The sequence below is a fragment of the Stegostoma tigrinum genome, chromosome 17 (assembly GCF_030684315.1).
Source record: "Stegostoma tigrinum isolate sSteTig4 chromosome 17, sSteTig4.hap1, whole genome shotgun sequence".
NCBI lineage: Eukaryota > Metazoa > Chordata > Chondrichthyes > Orectolobiformes > Stegostomatidae > Stegostoma > Stegostoma tigrinum.
Window position 1 is genome coordinate 59,424,431 of NC_081370.1, and position 20,735 is coordinate 59,445,165.

The window sequence follows — 20,735 nt, forward strand, 5'->3', positions numbered from 1 at the left end:
CAGTGGCTTAATCCCCCACACCAATCAGATAGATATCAACGAGATAATAGGTACCCATTCAGAGCTGGGAAAAAAATTGGAAAATTCAATGAGCTTTGAATCTCTCTTGTGCACCTTCTAACAGGGAAACAATTCTGGTACAAAGCTGGAGCATATAAATTGACCACACTCTTGACTACAGTTTGTTGCTTAAATTGGTGGCAAACACAATTAGGGGAAGAAAGAAAATCAGCTCAGAAGTAGGCTGGTGGCTCTCCTACTCAGGCAAACAAGAGGTTGTAAAATGTAGACATGCAAAGGAATGCTTTTGTTCTCATCAATAAGTTAGTGTAAGCTCAGATGAAGGTGCAACAGCAATTAGGAAGATTAATGGAATGTTAGCCTTTGTTGCAAGGGAATTTCAATGCAAGGTAGTGAAATTTTCCTTTGGTTGCATAGGAGCTTCATTAGACCACAGCTGGAGTACTGTGTGCAGCTTTGGTCTCTTTATCTCAGGGATGATATCATTGCCATTGAGGGAATGCAACAGGAATGCAACAAATGTTCACAAGACTTGTTCCTGCAATGGTGAGGCTGACTTATGAAGAGAGACTGTGCTGGTATTCTCTCGAATATCAAAGAATGAGAGGAGTTCTCATTCTAGTTACAAAAATGCTTAAAGGGTAAATGCAGGTAAGGTGTGTTTCTCGATTGGGGAGTCTAGAAGCAGGAGCACAATTGAAAAATTGGGGGGAGGGTTCTCTTAGGTCTGAAATGAGGGGAATTATTATTTTAAAGGACCGTAAATCTTTGGAATTCGCTACCTCACCAGAAACTTAGACTATGATTACATTTAAGGTTGGGATTTAGATTTTTCTGATGACCAATGATGTACCAATGGAGACGGAGTGGGTAAAAGGTATTGAAGTGTTTAATCATCCACGATCGTATTGAATGGCAGAACTGGCCCAAAGGGCTGAATGGCCTACTTTTCTATGTTTCCATGTTCCTAAGATCCCAGATTCCACCTTCAATTTGGCCATGTCTGGGAGAACTGAAGTATGAACCTGCAGTGAGAAAGGGTCGTCCTGTTCCTTCCTCTTACCTAACACACATGCTGTATATCTCCAAAGACTTCCTTGGAGAAATTGTAACACAGATGTTGCCAAACAACTGTGACCACAAAATTTGACAAACTTGCAGAATTTTTGCACTGAAGAGTTATTTCATCCCAACATGATCTCCTTGTGCTCAATAAGTTATGAATTCCCGTTAGAGGAGAGAAAATCACAGGCAATGGTCTGAACTGATGCATTTAGGAATGAAATAATATTTTCGCTTTCTCGAGCAACATCAGGATGAAGATTTAACCTTACAAAATTCTATGAGCTTGCAAAGGATGTGACGCTTCCCTTGAAAAACATGATTAAAATTTATTAACTTACCTCTAACCTAGTTAAAATAATCCTGATTTATTGAGACATGCAGCTTGCCAGGAACAGTATGTGGCAGATCTGTAAATATCACAAAATCACTCAGAGCATAAGAGGCCCTTCAGCCCATCAAGTCTGTACTACCAAATATATGCTACTACCGACACTTGTCCTGCCTTCCTGCACTAGGCCCATTGTCTTGAATGGTATGACATGTCAAGTGTTCATTGAAGTAATTTTTAAAAGTTGTGAGGCTACTATCTTCCTCCTAGGCAGCGCATTCCAGAACTTCACCACCCTCCAGGTGAGACTACGCTTCCTCAAATCACTCCTTAACCTGCTGCCTTCCACTTTAAAATGATGCCCCACTGTTCTTGACCCTTTCACTAAGGGGAACAGCTGCTTCCTATCCACCCTGTCCATGCCCCTCAGAATCTTATCCACCACAATCAAGTCCCCACGCAGCCTTCTCTGCTCCAGTGAAAACAGCTCAAACTTATCTAGCCTCTCTTCCTCGCTGAAAAACTCCAACCTTGAGGCAACATCCTGATGAATCTCCCCTGCACCCCCTCCACAGCAACCACATTCTTCATATTGCATGGCACCAAACTAGTGTCACTGTGACACAGAGAGCTTTAAAATGGAACCAGCATTCAGGATAGCAGGAACTGAAGATGCTGGAGACTCTGAGATAATAAGGTGTAGAGCTAGATGAACGCAGCAGACCAAGCAGCATCAGAGGAGGAGGAAGGCTGATGTTTCGGGCCTAGAACCTTTTTCAGAAAAATGAAGATGGGTCTAGGCCCGAAAAATCAGCCTTTCCTGCTCCTCTGATGCTGCTTGACCTGTTGTGTTCAGGCTCTATAACAAGGCACACCCCTCACCAAGAAACATTTCCCAGGTTATGTTTTGTTCACAAAAAAGCAGGACAAATGCAAAACAGGGATAGCAAGAACTGCAGATGCTGGAGGCAGACAACATAGTGCGGAGCTGAGGAACTCAGCAGCATCAGAGGAACAGAAAAGTTGACGTTTCGGGTCGGGATCCTTCCTGCTCCCCTGATGCTGCCTGGCCTGTTGTGTTTCTCCAGCTCCGCACTGTGTTGACAAATGCAACATAACTAATTACTGCCCCGTGAAGTCGACTGTCACTGGCAATGTGTTGGGAGCTGCTGTCATGCACCACTGATTCAGCAGCAATGTACTCTCTGATGCTTGTTTTAGGTTCCACTAAGGTCCAGAGCCATTGCAGCCTTGTTCAAAATATGGACACGAGAGTTGAGCTTCAGGGGTGAGGGGAGAATTGAAACAGCAATTAGCAGAGTGTAGCATCAAGGTAACCTGGCAACTGTCTGTTATCCGCTCAACATCAATTAGGGACAGGCAATAAAAGCTGGTTCAGCTAACAGTGCTCACATCCCATGAACACATTAAAAAAAAGTCTAACTCCTTGGACAATTACAGAACTTGAGGCAATGCTGCATCACATTTTAAAGACAATGTTTTATGTTTAAATGCACAAGCCGGTTACTACTTGAGTCACAGGAGCAAGGCCTTTTCTTTTGACCGTCCTTGGTTATTTTGAGGGTACTAGAGTCAACACAAACAGTGGTATTTTATGGAGGTATGGGAAGGGGGGGGGTTCTCAGTCGCCATCATGACAGCCAATGAGAACCCAGCGTTGCTTCTTCTCATGAAGGCCCATCAAATGAAGGCGCTGTTCATGTAAATCGGCCAAACGTAGGTCACCTCAGGGAACGAGGACCTCCGTCAAAGCTCCAGGGAGTGACAACAGCACACCCACTGGCACACTCATGTCATTGCTACATCCCAGACCGGTGATGGTGGGAGGCTGGTCACAGGGTGCAAATTTTGGGGCGGTGGGAGGGGGTTGACTTGATGGGGATGCGGCTGAGAGGTTGGGAAGGATAGGGTACATCTTTCAGCAAATCCCTGCCTTCAAATATGAATTCCTTGATCAGAAAGTAAGGAAGTGTCTCACTCTCTTTCCCTGGAATGGCATCAATAAACCTGCCACATTTTCACAACTTTCCCCTGACGGGATTTGAACTCACAGGCTCCAGTAGCATGACCACAAAATGAAGGCAGCGCACTACAGATTGGAAAGAAGAATGTGCAGCACGGTGTTTCTGAACATTGCTCATACTCTTATTAAAAAGAAGCCACCAGGATGTTGCCCCTGCTCTTGTCATTTCACTCTAGGTGCTTCACAAATTAACAAGTAATTGTCATTTTGCTCTTTTGTTCAAGTTGCTGTCAAGTTCAATAAAAATAAACGACACAGTTAGAAAACATACATTTAAACTTGTCTGAACACCCTTCTTAAAATTTAACACCCTTATTCAAAGGGGAGAGTTATTGACATAATCAGGCACACCGACACAAATTGCACCCAAATTTCCTCTGGTTTGTGAATTGACTTTTTTCTCAAATTTCTTCTCAACTATCTTACACCCAAAACATGCCATGAATCTTCAGACTCAGCCAGAATTTCAGAAGACAATTTTTTGTCACAGTTTTACTTTCAAAACGTTCCTCGTTGCATTGTATTGGAAAGTAGCAAACATTCATTCAACTAAAAGGAGTTTTATCTCAAAAAAAAGTTACGTTAAATGTCTATTTCACCACTTGTGAGTAACCTGATTTTAACAACCTTTTGCTTCTCATATTTGTGAATGGTAGTTAGTCTTCTTTGCAAAGATAACCCAACGGTCTCAAAATGGGTCTTTGCATATAAAAGTGAAATGCAATGGTTTAGAAATTAGTGCAATTTGTGGAAACAGACAAAGTGGTGACTAACTTGATCCATGGGCAGTGCTCGCCTCAAATATTGCCACTCAGTGCATCGCTTTTGGGTAGTGTGTATGTACGTTTGCAACGGTAGTAGATTCACCAACTTTAGGTACATTTAATTCGTCATTGGATGAGCATATGGACGTACATGGAATAGTGTAGGTTAGATGGGTATGACGGTATGACAGGTTGGCACAACATCAAGGGCTGAAGGGCCTGTACTGTGCTGTTATGTTCTATGTTCTAAAACTAAATTGGACAATATTTATTTTGTAAAGGTGGCAAAGTCGAATATTGTTGGGCAAAGTTGAATGTTTTTGAGCAATGCTTTTAAACCTCAAGTGTAATTTCAGTACTACAGGTGAAGTGTGGAATTTGGATGCGTATGGGTTCTAACTGTGCCTTACATCCTGCCTGCCTTGCAATAAAACTGTACAAAACAGAACAAGATGCGCAACTTGTCAATCTGAAATTTCATATCTACATAGCACTTTTCATAGAATCCCTACAGTGTTCAAGCAGGCTATTCAGCCCATCTGGTCCACAGTGACCCTCCAAAGAGCATCCCACCTAGACCCATCCCCCTAACCTATAACATTGCATTGCCCATGGCTAATCAATATAGCCTGTAAATCCTTGAACGCTACAGCATGACCAATCCACCTAACATGCATATGCTTGGGCTATGGGAGGAAACCCATGCAGACATAGGGAAAATGTGCATACTGCACAGAGGCAGTTGCTCAAAGGTGGAATTGAACCTGGATCCCTGGTACTGAGAGGCAGCAGTACTAACCACTGAGCCACCGTGCTGCGAAGTGGCAAGGTTTCAGGCTTTAAAAGGGTAAAGTGACTCGGCGTTCAATTTAAAACTCAAAGCAAACCTTGACTGCATTTCCAGCTGCCCTTTTTGTTGGCACTGTTGCTGGGCTTGTTGGTGAGGCTGGCTGCAGGGTGCAGTCTGATGCTGTTCCTGGGTGCCAGCCTGGCACTGATGCTGGGTGTGATGATGCTGAGGCACCTGCTGTGGACATACAAGTGAAGCTGGTTGTTGTTTCTGTGCCTGCTGTTGTTGCTGCTTATATCGCGAAAGGCTGAAGAAGAGGCCCAAGATGGCTTTCAAATTCCCATTTCGGATTTCTGAAAGAGATCAAACACAAACAGTTCACTGCAAGTTCCACAAGAAAATGGAAAGCTCAATTCATTTGGCTCAGTTAAAAATTGTCAAGTGACCAGATAATTTTATTAAAGCAAAATATTGTGGATGCTGCAGACCTGAAATGAAGCCAGAAAACACTGGAGAAACTCAGCATTAATCGAGAGAGAAACAGAGTTAATATTTCAATTCCAATATGACTCTTCTTTGCCATATTTTATTCAATGAACCTCATTTCACTGGATTGTCCAAACAATATCCACAAATAAATATGCTCTGATATTCTCAACTTATATTTTCTGATACCACCCTGTGGCATTACTTTAATTTAAGATTTTCCTTTAACAAATTAAGTATTGACAGCTATTGGCGTTGTATATTGAATTAGTATTAACATAGCATCAAAACTCAGGATTTAAAAGGCTGGCTGAAACTCATTACCACTTTACTCCTATTGCCTGCTTCCATTGTCTCATTCCCTACTCAGAGCATGAGTTTTCGAATAGCATTTAAGAATCTGTGGAAAAAAAGTGCCACCCTACAACTGAAGCAGAAAAAGGATTTCAGTTTTATTCCCCCGAAGTAGATTTTATTTTAACATAGCAGCAACGGTTTCACAAAACAATGACAGATCCTTAACGAAGCATAAGACGGTTGGAAGACCAAGCGGTTACCTCAAACACCTTGTACAAGTAATATATTAGGGGGTGAATGGATCATTTTATCACATGGCATCAAAGCTGAGTGTGATCTTAACCCTCACCCTCTCCCACAGCCTGTGCTCCTGAACTGACTGGCTCCACTGCAGAGATAAGACTGCTCTGGTGCTCTTGCACTTTCAGTGAGTCAGCAAGATGTTTAAAGGGCTTGCAGTTCATGGCCTCTCAGATGCGTTATGAATCATGGCCTGAGTGTGGCAACGTTTTGAAAGGTAAATTCAGAATTTCTTGCCCATGCCTTCCATGCCATTCCATGCTCTTCCACCTATCCTCATGGCTCCTCACACATTTAATTTCCAGCATTTTTACGACTCAGAGTCCAGACATCGATCCATTAAAGCGCTGAAACTGCTGACCCCAACAGAAAACAGTACATGACACCTATTCATTCACAATTCACACTGGATGAAGAGGTTTTAGATTACACTCTCTGTTATTAGACATTTGAAGAATTCAGACAATTAACACTTTAGTGGTCTATAAAATTGCAGCTTTTAAAAAATATATGCCATATCACTCTAGAGTTGATTGGTTCTAATCAGATATAGATTGGGTGAATGGGTATGGAAGTGCCATCTATTAACATGGTGGGGGGGTGGTATGTGTGAGGGGCATGTAGCTGGGGGAAGTGAAGTGCGCTGGCAGCCATAGATGGGATATGGGAACTATGTGGGAGTGAGGAGGTGTGTTAGTTAAAGTACAATTCTTTGTTTTGGCATTATTAATACAACTGGGGCAAGAACCTAGGCAGATGCATTCCATGGGTGGGTCCTGACTCTGGTTATCAAATGCCTTTTCTGCAATGAAAATCCTGATCTTTCTCCAAAGGTGGGTGCACGAAGCCAGGTTAATTTCCTGACTCCCACCACTCGCCTCAAAACTCAGTATCCAGATCATCCAACCCATCATTCTACTTCACCACTTCCACAGCCTGTTCATTTTTCTAAACAGTTTTCTTTCAGAGCTTGAGTTTTTGAATAGCATTTAAGAATCTGTGGACAGAAGTGCTACCCTACAATTGAAACAGAAAAAGGATTTCAGTTTTTTTTCCCATAAGTAGAAATTGTTCTTCATATGGCAGCAATGATTTCACAAAACGATGACATAGATCCTTAACAAAGCATAAGAATTACCCACAAAAGTGATGCAAAAATTGCTAGGAACTAGATAGCAACAGTTTCATTCCCACAAATAATTTAAGCTCCTGCTCTTTGGACTTACAACCAGAAGGAAATCGGAGAAGCATATTTGATTATTACAAGGAAACTGGAAATAAATCATCTTACAAAGGAGCCTTAAATTGAGCATGATTTTCATCTTGGTAATTTCCACATGCCTCCAGCGTTTTGAGTTGCCACCATAGTGTGCCTTCTCTAGAGGCTTTCAAGGTGGATTTAAAATCTTTGCAAAAGCCACAATGATAAACAGTTTTAAAACCCTGCTGGCACCAGCTCAAACAACTGTGAAGAAGCAAATTAACATTCACAATTGTATTGTAACCTGTGGAATTTATATATTTACATTTAATATCATTTATTATAAGTTTCGGTTTTTGGTTTGTGTGTTTCTAACTGCTGGTTTTCTGAAGTTAATAATGAACTTTGTGGGCAGCACGGTGGCTCAGTGGTTAGCACTGCAGCGTCACAGCACCAGGGACCTGGGTTCGATTCCACCCTCGGGTGACCGTCTGTGTGGAGTTTGCACATTCTCCCTGTGTCTGTGTGGGTTTCCTCTGGGTGCTCCGGCTTCCTCCCACAGTACAAAGATGTGCAGGCTAGGTAGACTGGCCGTGCTAAATTGCCCGTAGTGTTCAGGGAGGTGTAGATTAGCTGGGTGATAGGGGGATGGGTCTGGGTGGGATGCTCGGTGGGTCGGTGTGGACTTGTTGGGCTGAAGGGCCTGTTTCCACACCGTAGGGGTTCTATCACTCTACAAACTTGTAAGTACTTCTGTAGGCATGGTGATTTCTTTTAAAACAGGTTTTGAGATGTGCCATTAGGATGAGTGGGTATGCATGCACCCAAAATGGAATTTATTTGTTTGTCTTAGATTGTTTTGCAACACAACAAGGTCAATAAATGTGACTCATGGATTTTTAAGCTGTCTACAACTTTTAATTAGTGCTTAAGGGAAAAACCCCTAACTGAGAGAGGGAGGTTTTTGGTTTCAGTTTTACTTGGAGTGCTGTGAAGTCCACGGAATAGGATAGATGCATAGACCAGTGCTCCTAAGAATGGAGGATTTATAGCAAACTAGATCACCTTAGAGTGAGGAATTAGTGTTAGCCCCACATCTAGAGTGTTGGGATAAAACTCTAAAGATGTTACTTAAAGCTGAGTTCATTTAAGTAGGTGTATGATATGTTATGAATTGACCCCTTCTGCAAATATAACTGGAGCACTCAAAGAGAAGCACCTTGCCCTATAATCTGTAAAAGGAGTGTGAAAAGCAGTGTCGCCTATGTTTCAGCAACTTCCAGCAGTTAAACAAAATAAATCCCTGACAGTCACTTTACAACCAACAAATAACAATTTATTTTTCTAACTGTGAACAAATTAACTTTACTATTAACAAACTGAACAAATCCTTTCTAACTACAAAATATTCCCTAATAAACAAGATTATAATGGTATGCTGTTCCAATAAATATAAGTCCCACTTCAATAAAATGAAAATAGAATTTAGTCTCTCAAAATTACAGCCAGGTTACATGTTTTCTGGAATTCTCTGTGCCTTCTCCATCGATTGCTCTGTCAGAAATATTCACTAGTTGTGCCATGGGTACTTTTGTTCTTTACATGGTGCTTTCTCTAAGACACAGAGGAGTCTGTGAGAGCCAGCGATTCTCTCTTGAGAGCTGAAGGCTATTAACTCTGGCGGATGGCAGCTTGCTATCCTTCTTTGTCTAAATGCCCTCTTCTTTTACTCCCTTAGTGATATATCTATTTCTTACAATGGAATTGGTCCTATGTTGTCAAAACCATCAGACTTAAATTTAGAGATAATGGGAACTGCAGATGCTGGAGAATTCCAGGATAATAAAATGTGAGGCTGGATGAACACAGCAGGCCAAGCAGCATCTCAGGAGCACAAAAGCTGACGTTTCGGGCCTAGACCCTTCATCAATTTAATTGCTTTTTGGTAGTAAAGTGCCTGGTTCAAATTGATTGGCTAAATTGAAAACCCTGTTGGTAAAATTGGCTGCTTGGCCTGTTAACTGTATGGCTTTTTAGTGTAAATGTTTCAAATCAGGTGCGCTCGGTGTACTTTCAAATTTTCAAGCTGCTGCCCACAGGCATCCATCTTCATCTCTAAAGATAGAAAAAGCACACCATATTTTAATGGGACCACACAATGCTTTATCCCCAGCATTGTACAAACAGCAAGTTCTAACTTCCTGCCTTCTAATCCACAAGTATGCTCCCCAACTTCACAACTGATAGCTTCAGGACGAGGCTTTCTGCAGTTTCCGTCTAAAATTTGAAACCAAAAGTGACTTATTCACACAAAACTGTTAGGTACAGAGACTCCAGTGTGAATATTCCACAAGCAAGGATTGAAACATTTGGGGCTGTTCTCCTTGGAGAGAAAGTTGAGAGAGTATTTAATCAAGGTTTGCACAACTATGAATGGGCTGGATAGAGTAGATATGGAGAAGCTGTTCCCATTCCTAAAAGAAAACAAACCTGTGGGCATAGATCTAAAGTGATGAGCAAATGAAGCATGCTCATGGTCACATCAGAGAAAATGCCTTTGTCACTCAGTCAGTAGTTAGGGCGTGGAATGCACTACCTGGAAAAGTGGTGCAGGCAGGTTCAATTGCGAAATTCAACACTGAAATAGTTTGCAACAATATGGGGAAAAGGTAGAAAACTGGCATCAGGTAACAGAATTGGTGCAGGCATGATGGGCCAAATGGCCTCCTTTAATACCATTAACAATTCTGTGATTGGTGGTGCTTTTGAGTATGGCACTGGGATACAATGCAAAAGTTGCTTTGTTACTTTTCAATTGATAGACCAGTATTTTGGGATTAATGGGTTTATACTTTTACTATGAATATGTGAATTGGTGCTATAAGCAGATGGCTTGGCTTTATCTATTTTACCTTAACTGTATTGTTAACAGACTTCTGCATTACTGTTAAAGCAAGGCCCACAGCATAATCAGCTTATTTTAAGTGAAAGACCACTTTGTTAAAACCAAAACAAATCAAAATATGATCTATTAAGCCAGTTCTTTATCTTGGACTTGACATGCCCAATAATAGCATCAGCTGGTACATTACACTGTTTTAGAGTTTGCTTAGTATTAATATAACAAATGCATCAGACCTTCAACCGAACCCAAACATATTTCCTTCAACTGCCACCTAGTTTTCTGCCGTATTTTCCAACAAGTGAAGGTTAATACAGCTGTTTTAATCAACTTGGAATGGATTTTGACTGTAGTCTTGTTGATGGTTTATCAGAGTTTATGAAACCCACATGTTACAAATTGTTTTAATGCAAGAATTTATAAATGAGACTGTTCTGACCCACTGGGCTTAACTCTCGAATCCCAAGCTAATGTGCAACAATATTTTGCAGTAGCAATATTTATTTGGCAGAGGGTGGAGAGGAGATTTACCAGAATGCAGCCTGGGCTGGAGAGATCCAGTTATGAAGAGAGATTGGACAGACAGGGATAGTTCTCCTTAGAACAAAGGAGATTGAGATGGAGTGAGATGTTTAAAATTATGAACAGCACTTTTTTTCACTTGGTAGGCAGATCAATGACCAAGGGACATTGATTTAAGGTAAGGGTTAACATAAAACACTTGGTAGGTAGCAGATCCCAAGAAAAGGAATTTGTGGAATGTCTATGAGATGTTTTTTTTGGAGCAGCTTGGGATCAACTTCACCAGGGAACAGGACCTTTTGGATTTGGTGATGTGTAATGAGGTAGCCTTGATGATGGAGCTTAACGTGAAAGAGATCCTAGGAGGCGGTAATCATGATATGATAGAATTCATCCTGCTGTTTGAGAGGGGGAAGCTGGAATCAGATGTAAAAGTGTTACAATTGAGTAAGGGTATCTACAAAGACAAAGGGGTCTTGATCAAATGGGTCAATGGGCTGTAAAAGGGCAGACGAAGTTCAATCTGGACAAATGCGAGGTATTACATTTTGGTACAACGAACAAGGATAGGGCTTATACAATTAATGGTAGGGCTTTGGGTAATGTTGTAGAATAGACGGACCTAGATGTGAAGGTACATAATTCTTTGAAGTTTGCATCACGTACAGACAGGATAGTTAAAAAAGCGTTTGTCACGCTTGTCTTCATTGCTCAGTCCTTTGTGTAAAGGAGTTTGGAAGTCATGTTGAGGTTGTACAGGGCAGTAGTGAGGTTTCTTCTGGAATACTGCATCCAGTTCTGGTCACCCAGTTATGAGAAGGATATTATTAAGCTGGACAGGGTTCAAAAGGGATTTACCAGGATGTTGCCAGGTATGGAAGGTTTGAGTTATGAAGAAAGGCTGGATAGGCTGGGACTTTTTCCACTGGAGCGTAGGAGGTTGAGAGGCGACCTGCTAGTTTATAAAATAATGGGGGATGTTCATGGAGTTAATGGTAGTTGCCTTTACCACTAGGGGGCACATTTTTAAGGCGAGAAGAGAGAGATTTAAGAAGATATGAGAGGCAATGTTTTTTACGCAGAGGGTAGTTTATGTTTGAAATAAACTTCCTGTGGAAGTGCTAGGTGCGGATACATTTACAGCATTTAAAAGATATTTGGATAGATACATGAATAAGAAAGGTTAGGAGGGATATAGGCCAGGAGCTGTCAGATGAAACTAGTTTAGTTTGGGATTATGTTTAGCATGGACTGGATGGACTGACGACATGTTGCCGTGCTGTATGACTATGACTCTATAACTCTATGAGGGAGGAGCTGGCCAGAGTTGGTTGGAAGGGGATCCGAGCAGGGAAGACAGTGGAGCAAATTCATCTAACGTAGAAATAACATACTAAGGGGAGGATGAGGCAACCATGGCTGACAAGGATCTCAGGGGTAGCACAAAAGCAAAAGAAAAATCATAAAATGTGGTGATGATTGTTGGGAAACCAGAGAATTGGGAAGCCTTTAAAAACCAGCGGATGACCAACTAAAAAACGGAAGAGGAGGATAAGATGAAATACGAAGGTAAGCCAGATGATAATGTAAAAGAAGATTGTAAGAGCATTTTTAGATATCTATAAAGATAAGAGAGGGGTAAGAGCAGACATTGGACTACTGGAAAATGAGGTTGGAGAAATAGTAACAGGAACTGAAGAAATGGCAGAGGAATTGAATAGTTACTTTACATCAGTTTTCACAGGGGAAGACAGCAGGAGCATACCAGAACCTCAAAAGAGCTAGGGGGCAGAGGTGAGTGTAGTGGTTATCACTAAGTAGAAGATTTTGAAGAAGCCGAAAGATCTGAAGGTAGAACAGCAAATGGACTATCTCCCTGGTGTTTTTAAGGAGATTGCTGAGGATATTGTGGAAGTATTGGTGGTGATGTTTCAGTAATCACTGGAGTCAGGGAGGGTTCCAGAGATTTGGAAAATGGCTAATGTAACACTCCTATTTAAGAAAGGATGGAGAGAGAAGATGAGAAATTATAGGCAGGTTGCCTGACTCAGTCATTTGTAATATTTTAGAGTCCATGATTGAGGGTGAGATTGTGGAGTATTTGGAAGTTCAAGGTAAAATAGTGCTGAGCCAGCACAGCTTCATCAAGGGGGGCTATGCTTGAAAAATCTGTTAGAAATTGTTGCACAAGTAATGACCAAGTGAAACAAAGGAGAGTGATCTATTTAGATTTCGAGAAGGCCTTTGACAAGGCTGCTAAATAAGGTAAGGGCCTCACGGTGTTAGGGGTAAGGTATTGGCATGGATAGATGGTTGGCTGACTGGTGGAAAACAGAGATTGGGAACCAAAGTGTCTTTTTCAGGGTTGCAGCCAATGAGAAGTGGAGTTCCATGGGAGTCCATGTTGGTGCCACAATTATTCAGGTTATACATGAACAATGCGGATGAAGGAACTGAGGGCATTGTTGTTACTTCTGCAGATAACACAAAGATAGGTGGAGGAACAGGTCATGTTGAGGAGATGGGAAGACTGCTGAAGGACTTGTACAGATTAAAACAGTGGGCAAAGAAGTGGCAGATGGAATACAATATGGGAAAGTGGGAGGCTCTGCATTTTGGTAGGAAGAATAGAGACATAGACTATTTTCTTCATGGGGAAAAATTTTGGAAATCTGAAGCGCAAAGGAACTCGGGAGTCCTAACTCAGGATATTCTTGAGGTTAACATGCAGGTTTGGTGGTAGTTAGAAAGGCAAATTCAATGTTAGTATTCTCTTGAAATGGCTACAAGACAAGAACAGGGATGTACTGCAGAGGCTGTAATAAGGCTCCGGTCAAACTGCATTTGGAATATCGATGAAGTTTAGAAGAATGAGTGACAGTATGAATGAAACTTCCAGAATTCTGTGAGGCCTGGATACAGTGGACATGAAGAAGATGTTTCCAACAGTAGGAGAGACAAGGGCACATCCTGAGAGTGAAGGAACCTTCCTTTCAAACTGAGATGAGGAGAAATTTCTTCAGCCAAATGGCAGCTAAACTGTGGAACCCATTGCTGCAGAGGGTTGTGAAGGCAGGAGAATGGGAGTTGAGAAACGTATCAGCCATGATCGAATAGCAAAGCAGGCTCAATGGGCCAAATGACCTAATTTTGCTCCTTTAACATACAGTCTTTTGGTAAGGAACAGGAGGCATAGGGGAAATGTGAGGACTTTTTTTTCACCCAGTGGTTCATGGAAATCTGGCACTCACTATCTGTAAGGGTGGTAGAGGCAGACAAGAAACATTTTGAAGTGCACTTGTGATACCAAGGAATGCAAGGCTATGGGCCAAGTGTTGGAAAATGGGATTAGAATAGTTAGGTACACAGTGTGGAGCTGGAGGAACACAGTAGGTCAATCAGCATCAGAAAAGCAGGAAAGTTGACGTTTCAGGTCAGGACTCTTCTTCAGAAATGGGGAGGGGGGAAAGGAGCTGCGAAATAAATAGAGAGAGGAGGGGTGGGTTTGGGGAAGGTAGGCGGGATGGTGATAGGCAAATGCAGATAGGGGGTGGTGGGGATTGTTCAGTGGGTTCCACTCCCAGACATCCCCAATGTCCTCCTATTTCAAGGTCTGCAACGTCCCTTCCTGTATTCAAAAATGTCCCCAACCACATTTCTTGCATTTCCCCCACTTCTGTCCTCAATACCCCTGCCCCCAACAAAAATAAAGACAGAGACCCCTGGTCATCACATACCACCAAACTCCTCATCCAGCACATCATTCTCCATCAGTTCCGCCAGCTACAATCTGACCCCATGACCAAAGAGACATTTCCCTCCGCACTCCATCTGTCTTTCATAGGGACTGCTCTCTCCGCAACTCCCTCATCCACTCCACTCTCCCCAATCATCCCACCACACCCAACACCTTTCCCTACAACCACAGAAAGTGCTACACCTGCCCCTACATCTCCCCACTCACCTCCATCCAAGGCCCAAAGCAAACCTTTCATATCCGTCAGGGATTCTCCTTTACATTCTCCAACTTGGTCTACTGTATCCATTGCTCCCGTTGTGGCCTCCTCTACATCAGTGAGACCAAATGCAGACCTGGGGACTGTTTTGTGGATCATCTGCGCTCTGTACATGATAATTGACAACAACTTGCAGTTGCCAACCATTTTAACTCCCCCTCTCACTCCCTGGGTGACTTGTCCATCCTGGGCCTCCTCCAGTTTCATAATGACACCACATGTAAACTGGTGAAACAGCACCTCATATTCAACCTTGGGAGACTACAGCCCAATGGCCGTAACATGAATTTTACCAGTTTCAAAATCTCCCCACCCACGGCCTCATCGCATGTCCAACTTTTCCTCTTATTCCCATCTCCTTGATCTGACACAACCTGTCCATCTTCTTCCCCACCGATCCATCCTACCCTTCCCATTGACCAATCCCTACTACCCCTACCTGCATCTAACCTATCACCAGCCCACCTACCTTTCCCCAGCACCACCCATCCTTCCTCCCACCCTCTTGACCTGACACAACCTGTCCATCTTCTCTCCTACCTATTCACCCCACCCATCCCACTGACCAATCCCCACCACTCCCTACCTGCATTCACCTCTCACCATCCCAATGACCTTTTCCCAGCCTCACCTCTCCTCTCTCCATTTATTTCCCAGCTTTCTTCCTCCTCCCCATTTCTGAAAAAGGGTCCCAACTTGAACGGTCCAGCTCCACTAATGCTGCTGAGCCTGCTGTGCTCCTCCAGCTCCTCATTGTGTTATCTTTGACTTCAGCATCTGCAGTTCTTGCTACCTGAAGAATAGTTAGGGAGTTGTTTTTGACTGGCCCATTGTGATGGTCTGAAGGGCCTTTGTCTGTGCTCTAGACTTCTAATGCTCTGTGTATATGATGTGAGTAACTTCTTACCTTCTGCAGAAAGACCCTGTATATTCACACCTTTAGCAGCCAAGAAACTCAGGCACACATCGATATTTTCAATCTGGAGAAAGACAAAAAGAAAAAGATCAATTTCAATGAGAGATAGTAGGAACTGCAGGTGCTGGAGAACCCTAGATAACAATGTGTAGAGCTGGATGAACACAGCAGGCCAAGCAGCATCATAGGAACAGAAACGTCAGCTTTCCTGCTCCTCTGATGCTGCTTGGCCTGCTGTGTTCATCCAGCTCTACACCTTGTTATCTTAGATCAATTTCAATCATGAGTCCTTGGACACTGAAAGGTTTTAAAATAGGAAAAGCATTGTACATTGCGTTTGAGACGTGTGTTTTTTCAAATGTAGATCTTCTTCCATAGAAAAATGAAAAAGTAATCACCTAAGATGTCTCAATTGATAGCATTTGTTTTATGAGCATCATGATAACCCCCATCCAACAATTCCTCCTCATTGCTGGAGCAAAGACTAAGTTGGTAGAGCGTGCAGTCAAAAACAGAAATTGCTGGAAAATCTCAGCAAGTCTGGCAGCATCTGTGGAGAGAATCAGAGTTAACATTTCAAAGTGAACAGAAGTTCTCAGAAGTTCTGAAGAAGTGTCACTGGATCCTAAATGTTAACTGTAATTTCCTTCCACTGATGCTGCCAGTCTTGCTGCGATTTTCCAGCAATTTCAGTTTATGGTTCAGATTTCCAGCTTTGGTTTTTCTGTCTGGCATGGAGATATATGTACTTGTGATAAATATGATAAACTCCAAACATTCCAAGTCAGAAAGGCACAAACAGGAAGAGAGCTTCAAATAGAAGATATACAAATGAAGAAAAATGTGAGCTCATTGACTGTAACTATGGTTTTGTTAAACGAAGTTAGTCTGCATATAACCTCTCATTAACTTCATGAGTACAATAACAACTCAGCTCGAGAAAACCTGAAGCAGAAGTTGTTTGTACTTGGCATATGAGGGCACTTATTGCTGGCACTCACACTAACAAATCTGATTGTCCATTCAGGAAATTCTATGTCACTAGTCCTGGGATCAGCGGATCCTTGTGTAGCTGAATCCTGGAGCTACAGCTCCTACCACACGCCAGACTGGTGCTTCTGGGAGGGGGAAACTGGTCCTTGGCCTCAAGATCCCTGGCACTCCTTTCTCCCATTCCGTTTCTGTAATTCCCCTGGCCAATGGACATGCTCAAAGAATTTTGTCCCTACAGACAGGAGTCTCCTCTAAGTGGTATTCTTCTGAATGAGGGTCTCCCACACATTGACATCTAAGTTGCATTTCTTGAAGAAAGCTTTCAGAGAGTCTGAAATGCTTCCTTAGCCCTCCTCTCATTCATGGGCCTTCCTTGAGCTGGGTGAAGATGATTTGCTTTGGTAGTCGGAACTCATATATCATAAGCATATAGCCAGCTCAGCGCAGTTGGTTTCAGAATGGCATAGATGCTGGTACTAGAGATAATGGGAACTGCAGATGCTGGAGAATTCCAAGATAATAAAATGTGAGGCTGGATGAACACAGCAGGCCAAGCAGCATCTCAGGAGCACAAAAGCTGACGTTTCGGGCCTAGACCCTTCATCAGAGAGGGGGATGGGGAGAGGGAACTGGAATAAATAGGGAGAGAGGGGGAGGCGGACCGAAGATGGAGAGTAAAGAAGATAGGTGGAGAGAGTGTAGGTGGGGAGGTAGGGAGGGGATAGGTCAGTCCAGGGAAGACGGACAGGTCAAGGAGGTGGGATGAGGTTAGTAGGTAGCTGGGGGTGCGGCTTGGGGTGGGAGGAAGGAATGGGTGAGAGGAAGAACCGGTTAGGGAGGCAGAGACAGGTTGGACTGCATAAATTCCATCCCCTATTCCCAATTCCTCCGCCTCCGCCGCATCTGCTCCCAAGGACCGCAACTTTCCCCCCACAGTGATCGAGAACGCCCTTGACCGCGTCTCCCGTATTTCCCGCAACACATCCCTCACACCCCGCCCCCGCCACAACCGCCCAAAGAGGATCCCCCTCGTTCTCACACACCACCCTACCAACCTCCGGATACAACGCATTATCCTCCGACACTTCCGCCATTTATAATCCGACCCCACCACCCAAGACATTTTTCCATCACCTCCCCTGTCTGCTTTCCGGAGAGACCACTCTCTCCGTGACTCCCTTGTTCGCTCCACACTGCCCTCCAACCCCACCACACCCGGCACCTTCCCCTGCAACCACAGGAAATGCTACACTTGTCCCCACACCTCCTCCCTCACCCCTATCCCAGGCCCCAAGATGACATGCCACATTAAGCAGAAGTTCACCTGCACATCTGCCAATGTGGTATACTGCATCCATTGTACCCGGTGTGGCTTCCTCTACATTGGGGAAACCAAGCGGAGGCTTGGGGACTGCTTTGCAGAACACCTCCGCTCAGTTCGCAACAAACAACTGCACCTCCCAGTTGCAAACCATTTCCACTCCCCCTCCCATTCTCTAGATGACATGTCCATCATGGGCCTCCTGCACTGCCACAATGATGCCACCCGAAGGTTGCAGGAACAGTAACTCATATTCCGCCTGGGAACCCTGCAGCCATATGGTATCAATGTGGACTTCACCAGTTTCAAAATCTCCCCTTCCCCTACTGCATCCCTAAACCAGCCGCACCCCCAGCTACCTACTAACCTCATCCCACCTCCTTGACCTGTCCGTCTTCCCTGGACTGACCTATCCCCTCCCTACCTCCCCACCTACACTCTCTCCACCTATCTTCTTTACTCTCCATCTTCGGTCCGCCTCCCCCTCTCTCCCTATTTATTCCAGTTCCCTCTCCCCATTCCCCTCTCTGATGAAGGGTCCAGGCCCGAAACGTCAGCTTTTGTGCTCCTGAGATGCTGCTTGGCCTGCTGTGTTCATCCAGCCTCACATTTTATTATCTTAGATGCTGGTACTGTTAGCTGCTTCAAGTTTTTATTATGCTCAGACAATGCAGAGAATTACTAACGCATGCAGGTAAAAGTATGCAGGTTACTTTATCACACTCCATGAAGAAAACAAAATCCTTTTGGATTGTGTACCAAGGTGAACACTGTTTGAATAGCATGATCCTTTAATTTGCCTGATTGTTCACAGCCAGCTAAAGTGCAACACCCTACTCCATAAACTGAAACTTATTGCTTCAAAATAAACGATTCATTTTTCATATCCAGGCAACATGGAACAAACTGTCAGACGGAGTGGTGGAGGTGAGGAAATTGCAACCTTTGAAAAGGCATCTGGATTGTTACAGGAATGGTTTAGAGGGATATGGGCCAAACTGAAGCAAGTGTAGATTAGGTGGGCTGTAGGGGCATGGGTCTGGGTGGGATGCTCTGAGAGTCAGTGTGGATTTGTTGGGCCAAAGGGTCTGTTTTCACACTGTAGGGATACTATAGTAAAAGAAAACGGGATTTAGTCAGTTTGGCATGGATAAGTTGGACTAAGGGCCTGTTTCCATGCTGTATGACTCTCTGACTCGATGTGATGTGTGACAGCACAAATCAAATGGAGGAAGTATTTCCTCTTTAGAACATAGAACATCGAACATTACAGCACAGTACAGGCCGTTCGGCCCTCGATGTTGTGCCAACCTGTCATACCAATCTGAAGCCCGTCTAACCTACACTATTCCATATACGTCCATATGCTTATCCAATGATGACTTAAATGTACCTAAAGTTGGCGAATCTACTACCGTTGCAGGCAAAGCGTTCCATTCCCTTACTACTCTCTGAGTAAAGAAACTACCTCTGACATCTGTCCTGTATCTTTCACCCCTCAATTTAAAGCTATGACCCCTCGTGCTCGCCATCACCATCCTAGGAAAAAGGCTCTCCCTGTACACCCTATCTAACCCTCTGATTATTTTATGTCTCAATTAAGTCACCTCTCAACCTTCTTCTCTCTAATGAAAACAGCCTCAAGTCCCTCAGCCTTTCCTCGTAAGACCTTCCCTCCATACCAGGCAACATCCTAGTAAATCTCCTCTGCACCCTTTCCAAAGCTTCCACATCCTTCTTATAATGTGGTGACCAGAACTGTACGCAATACTCCAAGTGCGGCCACACCAGAGTTTTGTACAGCTTCACCATAACTGGAGCTCGATCCCTCTATTAATAAAAGCTAAAACACTGTATGCCTTCTTAACAGCCCTGTCAACCTGGGTGGCAGGTTTAGAGGGGGAGAACATACAGGCCGGTCAAACTTTGGTGCCATCACTTCTTGAGGTAAACGAAATGCAAACAATTTTCGTCAAAGATTTGACAATAGTTTTAGTATTACTCATTTCAAGTGTAATAACATACCATTTAGCAGAACACAAAGGTCACTCAATCAGTAGGCAAAACACAAGAAAGTGACAATTTGCAAAATCATTTAATCTTTATTAACTGCTTGTGAGTATCACCAGCTGGGCCAAGATTTATAGCTCAATCCTAACTGGTCTTGAACTCAGTGGCTCTCTCTGCCATTGCAGAGAGCAGCTAGGAGTGAATTACATTGCTGTGGGTCTGGAGTCACATGCAGGCCATACCAGGTAAGGTTGGCAGGTTTCCTTCCCCTACAAGGCATTAATGAACTGGATAGGTTTTTATGATGATAATCAGAGGTTACCATTGGGACATTTTCTGACTTAATTTTCAACTACAATTTTTTATCGAATTTCAAATTGCCCCATCAGCAGTGGAATGTGAACCAATGTCTCCAAAATACAAGTTGGCATTGCTAAATTGCTAGCCTAGCGATATTGCCACTATACCAGCTCTGCCTCCATATGAGGCAACTACAACTAAAGGTGTGGAAATTGATCAAGACCTGTAAATATGAGACTGAAATCCCATAAAGAAGATCTCCGAGCTGCCTTCTACAGGTGTGAATAACTTAGTTTAGTTCCTACTGACCTTTCATGGAATGGAATGCTATGAGCTAGTAACTGTCCCAATGGGGCAGCAGAATAAAAATGCACTCTTGCCCCAAAAAAAATCGCCGACAAAAGGGAATTTGCCAAAAAAAATCTTCATCAGTCAGAAGATTATATCAGGGATGTCAAG

General features: G+C 43.3%; 1 protein-coding gene across 4 annotated transcripts in view; it reads right to left on the bottom strand.

Annotated features, from left to right (window-relative positions):
* The window catches only part of nav2a (neuron navigator 2a), a 566,581-nt gene that overhangs the window by 336,555 nt on the left and 209,291 nt on the right, over positions 1 to 20,735 (bottom strand). For all 4 annotated transcript variants that reach the window (XM_059652190.1, XM_059652189.1, XM_059652188.1 and 1 more), the window contains exons 4-5: positions 15,644 to 15,716; positions 5,110 to 5,365 (exon numbers count right to left, since the gene is read on the bottom strand). In XM_059652190.1, the coding sequence (XP_059508173.1) occupies positions 5,110 to 5,365; positions 15,644 to 15,716 (329 nt within the window). The remainder of the gene's footprint in view (positions 1 to 5,109; positions 5,366 to 15,643; positions 15,717 to 20,735) is intronic.